The 16,672-nt window shown below is 44.9% G+C and overlaps 1 protein-coding gene across 5 annotated transcripts in view; it reads left to right on the forward strand.

Moving 5' to 3' along the window:
• The window catches only part of CSGALNACT1 (chondroitin sulfate N-acetylgalactosaminyltransferase 1), a 268,050-nt gene that overhangs the window by 189,166 nt on the left and 62,212 nt on the right, over nt 1-16,672 (forward strand). For all 5 annotated transcript variants that reach the window (XM_087814204.1, XM_087814203.1, XM_087814202.1 and 2 more), the window contains one exon: nt 6,196-7,124. In XM_087814204.1, the coding sequence (XP_087670330.1) occupies nt 6,491-7,124 (634 nt within the window). In that variant the 5' untranslated portion in view covers nt 6,196-6,490. The remainder of the gene's footprint in view (nt 1-6,195; nt 7,125-16,672) is intronic.

The raw sequence follows: 16,672 nt of genomic DNA on the forward strand, positions 1-16,672 counted from the left end.
GTGTGTGTGTGTGTGTGGCAGGGAGGGGATGGAAAATCTATGCTTATTCAGGGTGACCCTCTCTATCAAGTCTGCCCTACAGAGGTTTGCCAATGATTAAAAACCAAAATGAAAACAAAGGAGGGTTTGGAGCTGTTTCCTGCCTTTTGGGCATATGGGGTTGTAATTAACCCGTGTCTTTATTTTATGATCAGTGGACCCTTTTCTTTTTATCACATTTCCCTTTTCCTGCTTCAAAGTAAAGAGAAAGGAACCGGAATGATTCTTTCAGGAGGCCAGTGTGGAGGCGAGGGGGCGGAGGGGCACCTCTCAACTAGGGCATTCCTGACCGAGAAGTGATCAGGCTGTTTTTTGGGGGCTCCATGCTGGTCCCTGGAGCTAAGAGCCCAGTTATAGGGAGGACCTCACAGAGGAGACCCTTGAGGGATGGCCATTTTGAAGGCCAAGGCCAAATCCTTGGGTTTAGGAAGGGAGGGAAGCGTGTTCCTGCAAAGGCCTGGCAGTGGTCTGGGCAAGTGGCCTGGCAACAGGTGTTGGGGACTCTGGCATGGAGCCAGTGGGATGCCCCTGATGAGCGGGGCATCAAGGCAGGAGCCTGGTGCTGGGACTCTGCCATCGCTGTGGCTGGAGTATGCCCCATGGAAACCTGAAGCACAGCTGGGAAGCCAGTGTTGTGGGAACCTGGAGCAGGGTACTGGGGCGCTCAGGATGGCCCGTAGGGTGAGGAAACATTTAGATAATTTACAGTTCATTATAATAGGGGTATTGTTTTGTGAATACATAATACAACAATACCGTAAAACCTGTATATAACTTATAAATGAATAAATCCCATATAGGTATTCATTCAAAAGCTGTTTACTGCCTGGAATGTGCTTTTTATGCTTAACATATTTGAAGACAGCTGATCTTGAGTGCCAAGGTCAGAGGAGGGAAGCAGCAAAACTGCTAGGTCTGACCTCGGCTGCACTCCACCAGATCCCTTCCTGGGTGGGCCAGCACCTCTGGTCTGGGCCAAGTAGCCCGGTGTCAGCTCTGGAGGGGATCAGGGGTACCGCTTCAGACCCTTCCAGCCGACTCGACACATGAGAAATGCTGACCGAAGACTCAGCGGAAAAAAGAAACCTGACGATAGAGTATACAGATACTGTATTGTGAAGTTGTACACCTGAAATTTATATAGTGTTACTAACCGGTGTCACCTCGATCAATTTAATAAAATAATAATGATGATAAAAAGAAAGAAACCTGAGTTCTAGAAAGATCTGTAACATCTGGGAAAACCTGTTCTAAAGCTTCCAGGTGGATGCGGCTTAGGGAGATTATGAGCTCTCGTCATACTCATTTTCAAGCTATTTTGACTTCTTTGCAGGCACTCAGCCCTAAACTACTTAAGTGCGTACAAGAGGCAGATTCTTGCGGACTCCACAAAGCCGTGGCAGGAGTGGGCTGTATATACTCATTTCCTTTAAGTGAAGGCAGATGGAAAAGAAAATTGGAAAGAAAAGTCTGTAAACATAACGTCTGCTGGGAGTAGGGCTGAGAAGTTCAGGATCTTCCAGTTCTTATGTGGCTTTTGTCTGTCTGCTGTTAAATTTTGCAGCGTTTTCTTCTACTTCTGCCATGTGATGTGGGTCACTCACGCCAACCCCCAGGGAGGCAAACACACCGTGGTGTGAAAACGAGGAGGCAGGGATCCTTGAGGGCCCTCGTGGAAGCTGGGGACTGCGCCCTGCACGCAGGACTTAGGCCGTGGCGCAGGGAATTCTAAATGGAGCCGTGTATTTGAGTCAAGTGCGCAGTGTTAGCTTTATGTACGTTTTTGAGAGCATTTAAAACCACTCTGAATAAGAATCGTTGCACGATGCCTTTTCCACACACCAGGATGGTATGTTTATTTAGGAGATATAGCCTCAATTTACGTTCTGTTAGTACAGCTAACCCTTTGATTGAAGGTTGGCTTGTGCCCTGGCCATCAAAGAGCCGATTGTGTGTGTCAGAGGGATCGACTGCCTTGGCGGCGCTGGGCTTTGGTCTGCCACTTCCTGGCCTGGTAGACACCGCTTGGTTTTTCCCCCATCAGCCTTTAGGCTGTGCCTGCACACCGCCTGGAGGTGTCTTGTAGATTTTATTGCTGCTCCTTGAATTGTATTCTTTATCACTCACAAGGCCTGTCATTGTAGTGCGTAGTGCTGCCTGACCTGGTCTCGCCATGAAGCCACCGTCCCTTCTGCCTGCCGCTGACCCTGACAGCATTTCATCAGCTGGGCTTCTCCTGGAGTCCTTTGGATCTGTGAGCATCTCACGAACATTAAGAGACACACCTTGGCAGCTGTCTGTCACAGTGTGCATCTCATGATCTAAATGTTCCCCAGGACCTGTAGGATAAAATGCATGCACCCGTGCTAATGGCTGCTTCTGTCCTAGCCATAGAAATTCTAGTTTCCATTGTCCCCGTTTGGGGTGTTCGACTCTGGACCAGACTTAGACCTGTCTTAGTTTCACCTTCTGAGAGCTTGCACGCTAAGGTGAAATGATAAACAGTATCTGTAACCACTTGCCTGTCTTATTTTAACAAATATTGTTGATGCCTAACCTTTATTTTAAGCTTTTGTCACTTTAAATTCACTTGCTTATACTTCTCAACCCCCTCCCTGCCCCAATACACATACATTTAGTAGGGTAGGAGCATGGCATTAACACTTTGTATCTGTTTCGGGGCATTTGTCTTTTTGGGCACATATTGCAGTTATTCGAGAGGCCTTAATAGATTCTGCAATAAGCTTATAAACTGCTGATGTTGGAATTTGTGCTTGGCTCATCTTTTTGTCTCTTGTATCTTCTTATGCAGTGCATAGAACATAGTAGGTGTTTTATAAGCATTTGCTGTAAGGATGAATAGCAACAGTATCCTAGACGGGGTAGACTGTCACTTTGACCCATTGCTGAGTCACTGCGGTGCTACAGGGAGATCTGGAGGACGTCCGGGATACTGCCTGGCCTGGGCAGGATGTCAGAGCTGTCAGACGACTTGCACCTGGAGTCTGGGGGTCCCATTCCATTGCTGGACCCCTTGGCATAGGCCGACTTGTCTTTCAGACTCAGCCTTAAATACTCACAAAGCGCTGTAACTTCCTTAAGCGGCCCCTGACCTGGATTGTAAGAATGGCGGCACCACCATTGTGACTGGATGTTCCCTTCGGCCTAATCAATGAATCCAGTGTTTTGGACAGAGGGCATCGCAGAACCATCCTCAGGGATTTGGCCAGGGACAGGAAGTGGGGAAAGCAATTAGTAAGGATGGACATTTAAAAATGCAAGTGCAAGGAACCTGATCAGCACAAAGGATTTTCTATAATTAAAAAAAAAAAAAAAAAAAAAAAAGGAATACACATGTATCTTTTCCCAAAGGTCCTAAAATTGGTTATTGACAGGGGATCCTTCTTGCTCGCCACTCCTTCTCTGTCGCCGACCACCCTCAAAGACTGAGCTAGGCTAAAATCTAGGTGCCTTTTCTAAGTTTTAAAAATAGTAGCACCATGCTGCTGTGGTCCCATAAAGCTGTATTTTCACTGTCGTCTCTAACTTATAATAGTGCTTGGTAATTACATGGTGCTTTCCATCTGCAAGTCTGCAAACACATTATAAATGTTAACTCTTTAATTCCCCCCAACACCTTGCGGAGAGAAGGGGAGATTGCATGGTGCCTTTGGGGCTGAGCTGTTCCTTTGGCCTGGTTGTGTCTCATCGAGGTGGTCTTTCCTGGATGTGGGAGAGCTGGTGAAGTACCATCTGCTCTTAAGAATGACGCTCTGTGCTGCCAAACGAAAAACTTGACGTTTCCATAGAAGCGAGGACCTTGTGAATAAGGCTGCTGCTGACGTGAGCCAGCAGATGCCCCCAGTCTCTGTAGTTCGGCCAGTTGTTACCGTTTTGATTACAGATTAGATTGCTAGAATCATTGGAAAATATTTTGTCTGTTAAAGGACGCAGGCTTTTGTTCCTGACATTTAAAAGGAGAAATTCATGACTGCTTCTTTGGCAGTAATCTTTGTGGCTCTTAATTATTTGTTTTAAAAAGTCATTTTTTTCTAAATCTGTGTTATTCCCTCCTTTTGCACCCTGAAGAATGGAATATTAAATAACTTTGAAATGTATACTAGTGAATTTCAAAAGCCAGACTAGACTTTAAAGAGCCTTATGGAGCAGAACAAAATAATTATTGTGCAGTTTTTAGTTTCTTTAGCTTTCATTCATTGCTTCAGTTAACCAACGTGATTTCAATTTATTATGCAAATGTGACAATTATTCCATTAAGAAAATCTGTTAGAAAGATTACATACTTTGTTTCTCCAGCCCAATAAATTGTGCTGGGTATTTCATTTTTGCCTTTTGATTTGTTATTTTGTCTTTAATGACAACTCATTTAAAGTAAAAGTCTTTAAAGCGGCAGAATAATGCGATAACATGTCTTCACTAGTAATTTAATACTTGGATATAATGAGTTCATCTGAGAGATTTCATTGGAAACAGCAAGGTGCCTGAATACCAAAGCTGAGATGTTTTTAATCACAGAATTATAGTAATTATACAAATCCCAAGATTTTCATCAGACAGAAAAGGCTTCCAGGGCTAAACAAGCACTTTAAGCTTAGCACTAATGACTGTATTGTTCTCAATTATACAAAAGAGAATCCACAGGCCAAAGGGAATATTGGAGAGGATGTTATGTGTTGAATTTTTAAGGAAAATGAAGAAATAAACTACTTTGATAACATAATGGTATCTGTAAGAGTCACATCGCCAGGGTAATAAGGGGGACCCTCATGGGAGGCCATGGTATATAGCAGGTACATTCTTAAGTAGTCAGTGAGCCTTTATTGTTTACTCTATTGTCGGCATAGAGAGAATGCTAGAAGGAATATCTCTCTCTTCTCCCAGGGGTCCTGAAGTTCCTAATTCACTGGAGCCCTTCTTCCAGCAAATGCGTCAGACCACCAGCAAATGAGATGATTATTGGCCCAGAATCTGGATTTCTGGGTTGGGTGAAGACTTTGTAAAGAATAATTTAGCTATCATGTGGCTTATTGAAAATGTGAAATTTGTATAAAGAGGTTAGGACATGGTACCCTCAGGGAGCTTGTTTTTAAGTGAAGTGATAGAAGAAGATGCATCTAGAAAGATTTAATAAAGCCTCTCTAAGCAAGACATTTTATTTGATCTGCTTTCCATTTATCTTTATTTTTTCTGGCTCAGGTAGGTATTGAGGAAAGAAGCAGCACTGGGCTGTGGCGATGTCCGTGATGGGTGGGGGAAGGAGGAGGGACGCCTGGGGAAGCGGGAAGGGCGAGTCAGGTTGACTCATGTGTTACGGGCGTTTGGAGTTGAGGGCAGAGCGTGTAGTCAAATGGAAGGTTATCCGTCTGGGTGCTCCTGATGAGTGGTCAGGACACAGAATTTCTCCTGGAGGCTGGAGCAGAGTCATGCCTGGGATTGGAGTCCTGACGAGACAGTATGTCTGGTCTCTGTTCATCTCCCAGCCCCGTCCCTTTCTATGGTCAACTCATCAGCCCCTGTCTGCAAGCAGAAGTGGAGAGTTAGCTGGAACAACTGTCCCTTGACTCCTTCTGACTATGTTACTGTTCACACTTATTATTTGCATACTTGAGCCTCCTGCTGCATCCCTACCTCCTCATCGTAAGCCTGAGGACCATTTTGAGCCAGCTTTGAGCCCTGACCTGAGTGAGTGCGCACAGGTGAGCCCAGGCAGCCTCGCCTTTTGCAGCCACCCTTGCTGGGCAGACCAGACCAGAGAAGTCCCTGCCTGCAGTTTTTAATGTCATTGAAGTTTTGCTTTTTCCCTTTTAACCATCAAAATAATATGTGCCATTGGAATATTTGCAAGATACAGAAAGATGTAGAGAAACAGAAAAATCATCATTAATCCTTCTACCCAGAGAGAATTCACATTTTGCCACATTTCCTTCCAGTCTTTTTTCTGTGTCCTTTGTTATTTACAGGCATTACTCTGCAAATGCATATTTGCATTCTGATTTACAAACATTTAACAATATTTAATCACCTGTCGTAAGCATTTTCCATAAACCTCACGGGCAATCTATTGAACATTGATTCCCATGGTAAACATAAGGGTATTCTTATCTTAAGTATGATTGTCATTTGGTCTCTTCCTAGGTCCCCTGTTGTCATCTGCTGCACATTTGGAAGGCTACGATGGGTACGAATGTGAAAATTTGGAAGTTTCAGCTAACTCGTTGCTTCTGCCTGGAAGACCATCCTTTAGAAGTAGAAAAAGAGCTCCACGTGGCGATCGACTCCAAGAGACAAGACGTGTTGTAGAAAGAAATGGGTGAAGGCAGCTCAGGGGGCCCCAAACGCGTGCTTCCTGTGGTCTAGTCCAGGGAAGCCCTCCCGCGGGGCCGTGACCGTCTGGGATGTCGCCAGTTCTGGACGCATGGCTGATTCCTGAATGAGGATGGTTCGCCGGGGGCTGCTTGCGTGGATCTCTCGGGTGGTGGTTTTGCTTGTACTTCTCTGCTGTGCCGTCTCTGTCCTCTACATGCTGGCCTGCACCCCCAAGGGCAACGAGGAGCAGCTGGGGCTGCCCAGGGCCAACGGCCCCACGGGGAAGGAGGGGTACCAGGCCGTCCTGCAGGAGTGGGAGGAGCAGCACCGCAACTACATCGGCAGCCTCAAGAGGCAGATCGCGCAGCTCAAGGAGGAGCTGCAGGAGCGGAGCGAGCAGCTCAAGAACGCGCAGCATCACGCCAGCGACGCGGTGGGCCCGGGCGCGGGGCGCGGCGCCCCCGGGCAGGCCCAGGCCGACCTGCTGGCCTTCCTGCACTCGCAGGTGGACAAGGCGGAGGTGCACACTGGCGTCAAGCTGGCCACCGAGTATGCCGCAGTGCCTTTCGATAGCTTCACCCTGCAGAAAGTGTACCAGTTGGAGATGGGCCTGACCCGCCACCCTGAGGAGAAACCCGTGAGGAAAGACAAGCGGGATGAGTTGGTGGAAGCTATTGAGTCGGCCTTGGAGACCCTCAACAGCCCTGCGGAGAGCAGCCCGAATCAGCATCCTTACACTGCCTCGGATTTCATCGAAGGTTGGCGGGTTTGGGGGTTGGGGTAGAAAGCAGGAGAAAGGGCATCTAGGTCCCGGCACCCGGGCAGGTCCCGGCTGCCGGGGGCTGGCAGCGGGCCCTGGGGAAGGCTGGTAGAAAGTTTTATGTGAGCAACACCAATGGTATATAGCATGTTTTTTATTTTTCAGAAACATCTGTTTCCACTTTCTCATGGAAACCACAGTCATTGAGTGGACAGATTCATTGTTCCTTGGCAGGAGAAAGTAGAACTTCTTGCTTTCATTTAAAAAAAAAAAAAAAAGAAAGAAAACAAAATGTAAACATAAAACTTTGAAACCCAAGAGGAGTATGATAGGCAGTTTTAATTGATCCCTTCTCACGAGCACTTCTCTCCTGGAGATCGGCCCATGAACAGAAGGATAGTTAATGTGTCATATAGCACTTACATTGGCCAGTCTCTATTCTAGGGACTTTACACTCACTAATTCACCTTTTCCTCATAATGACCCCATTAGTGGATATAAGGAATTAGATGTTCAAATTAAGTAAATTACCTGAGGTGACAGGGCCAGGATTTGATTCCACAGCCCTTAACCACTAGGTTATATAGTCTAGGTGGGACCTAAGGAGCACATGGAAGCCAGTGAGATGAATGACTGAGCTTATTTTTATAGGCACAGAGCAACCTAGTATTAATTTGTGTTCGACTGTGTCCAACTTCAGAAGAAAGCAGCTTGTCTAGTTTTTTTGGAAAACTAGTATCGTGTTCCTTATCAATTATCCCATTGTTACCGGTTCAGTATCAGCTAATAATTTGGGAGAAGTACCTTCGAAGGCATGCACCTGTTTCCCCTGTCTCTTGATAGACTCCAGTCCAGCTTCCCAGACATGCCGCCGTGTCCACATTCCCCCACTCCCTCCTCTGGTTCTCTAACCACCATCTCACCAGCCTGCAGGCAGGACGGGCTCTCTTTAGTTGTAGCAGAAACCCTCCCACTGCTATTTATGCCTGTTCTCTTGGACATTTTCCTGTCTTAGGACTTTTTCCACTTTATATGTGAACCATAAATTCATGCAATTTTGCTATAGTATCATTTTTCACATACCTAGAGCCAGGTAAAGAAATTTTTTACAAGACCAAGCTTTTTGGTGTCAGGGTTTGGTTTTTTCCCTCACTGTATGAGGTACTCAAAATGCCTCGCACATTCGGCAGCTGCAAGTGTAAGCTTACGGTGAGCATTCAGAGTTCTAAATATGAGGATGCAGCATCAGATTTTATAGTTTTAGAGCTTATGAAACATTTACACATATATTATCTTACTAGCTGACCCCCAGGGAAATCATTAAACATCCTTAAGAAATGAATTCTGGTTGCCACTGGCCCTGGAGTATGCTGCAAAAGCCACCCACATGCAAAGCAATTTTAAAAGGACTAGATTACAGATCAGTGCCTATAATTTGGGATGTTTGCCTTTGTGATTTTTTGGTTCTTGTTTTTTTAAATATGTTTTTATTGATTTCAGAGAGAGGAAGGGAGAGGGGGAGAGAGAGAGAAACATCAGTGAAAGAGAAACACGGATCGGCTGCCTCCTACATGCCTCTTACTGGGGATCGAGCCTGCAACCCAGGCATGTGCCTGACTGGGAATCGAACTGGTGACCTCCTGGCGCATGGGAGGGCACTCAACTGAGCCACACCGGCCAGGCTACCTTGTGATTTTTAAACTGCATTCATAATTGAAATCTCCGTCTGCTTTTCTGATACAGCATCTTAATACATAAGGACTCTCGTTCTTGATCCGCAGTAGCATAGGCCTCTTGCCCCTGAGTTTATTTGCCCTGAGATACAGCTGACTTTCTGCCAGAGGCACGGTAGTCATGGCCGTGCAATGTTGGCTTCAGGCGCGGCACACGGCCTGTGTTTTACAGCAGAGGCATCCACGCGTACCTTCCAGATTTGCTGCAGGTCTAGTCAGCTGTTTCCATAGGGTGAGTAAATAGGCACGAACACTTTAAATATACAGGGGTGGGTAAAAGTAGGTCTACAGTTGTGAGTACATGAAACACAGAGTTTATTCTTGTGTTATTATTTATTAATTTTTGTATTTTCCATACACACAGCTGTAAACCTACTTTTTCCCACCCCTGTATTTATATATATTGGACTGTCATAAAAAGCCCGGTTTATTTCATTTTTTCACTCTTGTCACAGAAGACTGTGGAGACCATCTTTTATACTCTCAGGAAACGAGGCATTGTGAAAAATGCCACTAGTCAGAGGAAGTTGCAGGAAGGCAGAGATAAATTCAGTGTAAGGAGTAATTTTCAAATAGTGATGTTTTAGAACAAAGTGGGACTTCTGGGACTACAAGAATTAACTGATAGCTCCTTGGCCAGGTGGCTATAATTCTGATTCTTGCCTCAGAGAGGCAGTTGGACTGAATGACGTTTGAGGACCTTTTTAATCCTGATTCACGATTCTCTGATCTACTCTAGTTAAGGAGAAAGAAGGGACTGGAAAGGGTCTGATTTGAAATCTGTTTTCTACAATGACTTAGAACAAGTGATGGGACCTTATAAGGGTGAAGTATGTCCTTAAAATATCTTGCGTTTCTAAACATAACCTTCGAGAAGTTAATTTTGTGTTTGGGGAGTTGCTAGTAGTCCAAAAGTTGGGCAATTAAGTCCATGGGAAAATTTTAGGTTACTGGCGGGATGTTCCAGACTCTCAGAGCTTTAAACAAAGGTGATAGACTGAACCCTGAACTAGTACAATAAACATGGGGATTCTTTGTGTTTAAAGAAATGATAATAAAAACCCTTGGAATGCTCCCAGATGATGATAGTTACGTAAAACTTAAAGCTAACTGTGAGGCAGGTGGCATGATGACCTGAGTGTGGGAAACCGTGTGACTTTGACCAACACCCTTAAGCTCCTCAAGGCTCGGTTGCCTCGTCTGTCAATAGGAGGCTGAACTTGGATGTCCTCCCAGGCCCTACCCAGCCCCAGCCTTCTGCAAAATATAAAGCACTGCTTTGACTTCGTTCCTTCTTAGCTTTGCCAAGCAGCCACCCCTGAGGGATGCTCTGCCACCCACTCTGCTGGTTGACCGAGGACATGCCACCCACCCTTTGGGATCTTCCTCTATAAAAGGAGGAATTCAGATGGGTGGTTTATAGTCTGGTCTCACTGTGGCCACTTTCTGCAGTTCTGTGATGCTTGCGGAGGGAGAGTACCACCTTGATGACTGTCTAATTTATTATCTATATTGCTTCAATTCTTACGGATCTCTAAAACACAGAGGGGACATTTGTCTCCTTTCTCTTTCCCCAGATGTTTCATTGGCACTGATTTTTGTGTTGGATTCTCGCACGAACTTTTTTACAACCATCTGGGAAAAGAAGTTAAAGTAGAAAACCGTGATCAGATTCTGTGCCTTAGGAGCCTGTTTATCAACTCAAGTCAACAGAAACTCCTTCTTTATGTTTGTGGATTAGTTGTTCCTTCAGTGTGGGATAGACAGCCTCTGAGCAGCACAACTTTTGGCTTTAATTTTATATTTTTAAACACAGCTCTTGGACATGAATTTGATGTCATTCCATAAAACAGTTTAGCTTTCTGAATTATTCCTCCATTACAATCCAAACATCTGGTAATGTGAATCCCGTGTGAGGCATTTGTGTTGACTGTCTCCACGGGGTTGCTCTTCTGTCACCAGCCTGTGCAGCTCACCCCGCCCCCCTGCAGCTTTTGCAGGGTTCATGGTGGCAAGAGAGGGTCTGATACTAGAAGACTTGATTTTGGGGGTGAGATGGAGCCAAGCCATGATCCACAAGAAGCTGAAGGTTTTTGAGGGCACCCTACGGATGATATGTTGTAAAGCAAGGGGATATAGAAATAATAGCTGTAAAACCTTAGTAACTGTCTGTACAGTAACCCCGACCTTCTGTGCTCAACAGCCAAGCCCTCATGCTTTCTGGGGAGCTAAGGCAAGGCATGAAGATACTGTCTTTGACTTCCATTGTTTATGTCTCATCATAACCTCTAAGGGACACCCTGTGACCATTTGGCTAAAGGTTTTTTTTGACAAGTCAAATCCAGTTCTGGGTTCTGGGTGCTTGGTGACATGGTCCTTGGGACTCTGTGGATAGGAAATGGGCCCTTTCCTCAGCGTGCATTTCAGTGATGTGCTTCTTTGTCAGCAATGCTGTGATTTGAGGTAGGTAGAAATGGTTAGGCGGGCATGCACATGCATTCCTGCCTCTGGGGAGCTCGGTGCAGAAATACAGGAGAGCGGGGTTCTGCACCGTGGAGGGGCCTACCCTGCGTTTGGAAGAGAAGGCAGTGCGGGGAGACTAGCTGGCAGGCAGGACAGCGGGGGACGTCAGGTCCAGAGATGGGCCCCGGGTGAAGATTAAAAAAAACATACCTTTTCATTTTGGAATACTTTAGAATTATGGAAGAGTTGCAAAAATAGCTCAGAGAGTTCAGTTCCTGTATATCCTTCACCCAGCTTCCCCTATAGTCAACATTTTATATAACGGTACAATTTTCCAAACTAGGAAGATAACATTGGTGCAACACTTAACAAAATTATGCCTAGGCTTTGTTTTGTCTTGTCATCGTCTGTCTCCCACTTGGTGTTCTCTGAACTTCTTAGATCTGTGGTTTGGTGTCTGTCATTCACTTTTGGAAATTCTGAGCCAGGGTTTCTTCAGATTTCTTCTCTCTTTGCTGGAATGCCAATTACGTGTATGTCACATTGCTTGACATTGCCTCGCAGCTCTTGGATCTTCTGTTTCTCTGTGTGTTTTCATATTTTTTCTTTTTGCATTTTAGTTTGGGTAACTTTTATTGACCCACCTCAAGTTAACTGATTCTTTCCTCAACAGAGAGAGACCACTGATGAGTCCATCGAAGGCATTCTTTATCTCTTTTGCTGTGTTTTTAATTTCTAGCATTTCCATTTGATTCTCATGATTTCCAACTCTCTACCGGAGTTACCCATCTGATCACACATGTCCACTTTTTCCATTAGAACCTTTAACTATTACTCATAGCTATTTACTCATAGTTATTTAAAATTTCTTAGCATATAATTCCAGCATCTTTGTCATACCTGATTGCTTTGCAGCTTTAATCATTACTTTGTTTTTTTCTTGCCTGTTCTTCTGCCTCATCATTTTTGTTGAAAGCCAGACATCGCACGCAACACGTAGAGACTGAGATAGTGTTTATACCTGGAAATGGCACTCTTTTTTTTCTCCTGGGTTTTCAGTGTTTGTGTGGATGTGGGGAACATGTTAATCTAGGCAGGACTTGGGCTGGGTTTGAGCTTTATGGTTCCTGTGGTTACCCTCAGTGCACCCCAGGCTTCAGATTCCTTTAGTGGTACTTTGTGTTTTGGATGGAAGTGTTTTTCCTGAGCACTGTCTGCTCAGCCCTGCAGCTAGGTATTCCCTTTGCACTGTATCTTCAAGGACCTCCGGTACTTCTTTCCTGTGCCATCCCAGCAGTTCTGCTGTGACTTATTTTCAAGCTTATTGGCTTAGCTGTGCAGGGCAGTGGGGAATGGGTCATCTCATCCCTGATTTCTGATTAAATCTCAGTCCCAGGCAGGCACCATGCCACTGGGTCTTGGGGTATTCTCTGTCCCACCCACAGTAATAAGGCTCTTTTATCTTCCTTTCCCCCAACTCCAACCTGTGTTCACCAGTTCCCTGAGGGTGATAATGTTTGTTGCCCTTTCTCCATCAATAAGGTTTTGTTCCCTAGGGGGCGACAGCAGAGGAGGGCTTGGGAGGAGTTTCTTGTTTCCTCCCACATGGCTGCTGTCCCCCTCCCCGGGGCCTGCACTGCATGGACACTTTCTAATTTTTCTGCAAGTACCCAGTGAGGTTCTTGGAGAAAGAGCCTGCAGAAGAGTCCAGACCTCTCTACTTTTTGGAACTCCAGGGGCTTCCTGTCCTTCGAGCCTGCACTTGACCTTCATCATTTTAATTTCTTCCTACCAGTAGTTACATTTACCCCAGTGAGCAAGTGTTCATGTCTCTTCTCTCCCTCAGGCTCCTGTTTTCAGATTTTGGGGCAGCTGTTTGCTCTGTGACTTCAGCTCTCCATTAAGTTCAAAAAAGTCTTGCATTTGAAAACGGTCTGGCTCTTTTTTGTTGTAAGTGATGCTTCTTCAAGCTTATTATATCCCGGAGTGGAAGCAGAAGTGTGAAACCACGTTTTAAAGTAATAATTTAAAACCTATTGATTACTTTGTCTACTTTCATTTCTCTACAAATCAATAATCTCTTCTCACGGTCTAGTTTCAAGCATCACATGCAATCCAACAGTTTAAAAGAACTCACTTGCATTGATTTTACTCATGAATGGGAATGTTGTAGCAACATCCCAAATCTGGAAGTCCATTATTAGATTAACTTTGAATGAAACCTTAAACTCTATGATCTCTTTTCTGTGGCCATGAATCACATTGTTGCCTAAAACCCTACCTTGTCACCCAGTCTCTATTGTTTGAGTTTTAATGTTGAAGTGTTGGGCACTTGGATTTCTTCCCTCAAATGCCATATTATCCTAAAAGTAAAATTATTCTTATTGTGACAATTTATAATTTACAAGCACACTTCTCAGAACACCGCAGACAGGGTGCCGAGCCATCTCCTTCCTCATTGCCAGAATCTGGGGCCATTATTTTCCATCCCTTTCTCCTTTTCACCTTGGTGTATCTAGAACCCCTGTTCTCCTCATGCCAGTGTCGATACAAGCCCTACATAAGCTGGATTCGGGGATTTAAAGGGGGGGCGGGGAAGGGAAAAGGTAATGTCTTATTCCCACCTCAAATATTTACCCTTCCCTGCATTTTCCCCTCGCCCTACAGGCCTGGAAACACATTGGTGGCTGAAGTGTCACCTGCTACCCTGCACTTACTCTTGGTTAGGAAATAAAGCCAAGACTTTCCAACCCCAGGGGACTGTACACTCCCTTACAGTCCTGCGCTGCTCCTTCCTGCGGGGCCCTGTCCCAGGCAGTCACCTCTGCCTCCTTCCTCGCCTGCGCCCACCCCCGTGGTCTGGAGCCTGTGTCCTAAGGAGCCAGTAACTTAGAGCTCCCTAGCCCCTACTCTGCCACCTGTCCTGTGGGGAAGGGGCCGTCCCTTTTCCCATTCAAAATGTCATTCTAATTTTTGAAGTTAAAACTGAATAAATTTCACAGTTAGGGCTTGGGTGCATTTATATAGCACTATAAGGTGGGTTAAAGGGGTTTCTGTGGGCCGGCCTGAGGACTTCACTGCACAGATCCTATTGCTTGTGTCTCCTGAGCGACTTACTGATAAACATGCGAACACAACTCATTTGTAAACAGAGGACTAGCCTCCCCCCCATTTCCTTTGCATTGTAAATGTCTCTGTAGAGCAGCCAGCACTTCTCTGATTTATGCAGGGAAGGGAGCAGATGGGTTGCAGTGCTGAGATTATCTTGACTGTAAGCAACAGACAGGGCTGTGAAGCATCTTTCCTCTCTCCATCTGTTTCCATCGAGGCTGCTGATCAGTCTACATCCAGAGTGAGTGATGTGGGCTCATTCTTCAGAGTGAAAGGTCTGCTGAGCCTCTTGGCCACATGACTTTATTCTCATTATAGGACCTCCAGGAGCTAAGGTGGGAGAGGGCTAGACACCAGAAAGAGTGGCCCCATCATGGAAAAGCTTACCTGAATCCCACCCGGCTCTCCTTCTGCCCCAGCCTCCGGGTTTTCCTGTGGGCTTAGATGAAGGGAGGGGATAGAGAACCTTGGAGAGTTCTTTTGGTATGTAAAATACAATTCTGAGAGGTGACTTCATCTGGAGGTTTTTGTAAGGGGAATACTGATGGCAGAGAACAGAGCCAAGAGGAAATTAAATTGCAGTAGGAGGTAATTAGGTTAAGCACTACTTGAAACTTCATAGCTTGTTAAATGTAGGAATGGATGGGTAATGGGAGACAGTGGGACTTATGCTTTGAGATTTTTATTTATTTATTTAAATGTTTCTTTATTGATTTCAGAGAGAGGAAAGGAGAGGGAGAGAGAGAGATAGAAACATCAGTGATGAGAGAGTCATTGATCAGCTGCTTCCTGCACCCCCGACTGGGGATGGAGCCCACAACCCGGGCATGTGCCCTGATTGGGAATCGAACCCGGATCGCCTGGATCCTAGGTTAATGCTGAACTGCTGAGCCATGCCCGGCCGGGCTACTTTGAGTTTTTTAAAGACTTGGATAGTAAGTGGTCTGTTCATTCATCGGACCTGCCCTATGTAACAGGCACTGTCAGAGCTGGGGGTGGACGAAGTTGCACGCACAGTCCTGCCCCTCACAAGCACCACAGCTCATGGAACCCCTGGTTCCTTAGCCCTGTCTAAGGGTTTGTGGTTTACCCCGTAGGGCTGTGTTAAACATAGAGCAGTGTATGGCCCAGCAGTGCTGCTCAAGAGAAGTGAGGACGTATATACACACAAAAACTTGTACAAAAATGTTTCTAGTGCCATTGTCCATAATAGCCAAATGGTGGCGACATCCCAAGTGTTCGTCAATGGATGCATTAATAACCATACACTAGGAAATTATTTGCCATAGAAAGAAATGATACACATGACAACATAGATGTTTTTTGAAAACCTTATGTTGAATGAAAGAATTCAGATACAACAGACATGTTGTATAATTCCATTTATATGAAATGTCCAGAATAGGCAAATCTAGAGAGTAGATTATTGGTTGCCTGGGACTCCAGGTGGGTGGGTGGGGCTGAGGAGTGACTGCTAATAGGCACAGGGTTTCTTTTTTAGGGAGATGGTCGGTCTGAAATTAGATTGTGGTTGCACAGCTATGTGAATATAGTAAAAAAAAATGACTTGTATATTTTAAGTGGTAATTTATTTGGTTTGTGAATTATATCTCAATAAAGCCACTTATAAATACATAAAAATAAATATGACACGATCTCTGTCCTAAGAGTGAATGAAAAGACAGACTTTAAACATAGATGATGAAACTCCTGAATTGAGGCTGTGGCAGGGGGATAGGAGGGTAGGAGGGAAGCTAAATTTGTTCAGGGGATGGTAATTCTTTAGATCTAACCATTGACTTCTAGGGTTTTCCATAGTTGTTTTTCAAGAGTGTTTAATTAATAAGCTACTATGAACATATTTATATCATGGCTTTTTCAAACAAGCAGTTAAGATTGCTATGGTATTTATTGATGTCAAATCTCTTCTCACTTATGTAAGTACTAAATCATATCCTTCTTTTATAAGATCTAGGCAGACACTGAGCAGGGCCTGGGGCAGAGGCTGAAAGAAGGAAGAGCTCAGTCTTGTTTTTACTTTAAGATGAATTCAACAGGCAGAAATATGAAACATTTCTGTTTACATGTTTCTGACCACGGAGTCAACTGATTGCCTTAAAAATGAATTTCCAGTTTGGAACTGACTTTCCAAACATGCTATCATTAGTTGGAAGCTAAACATTTCAAGCATAGTAATGGAAAGCGTGTATGCCATTGCTGGGCGGGCGGCTGTCAGAGC

This window comes from Miniopterus natalensis, chromosome 2, assembly GCF_054644295.1.
Source record: "Miniopterus natalensis isolate mMinNat1 chromosome 2, mMinNat1.hap1, whole genome shotgun sequence".
Lineage (NCBI taxonomy): Eukaryota > Metazoa > Chordata > Mammalia > Chiroptera > Miniopteridae > Miniopterus > Miniopterus natalensis.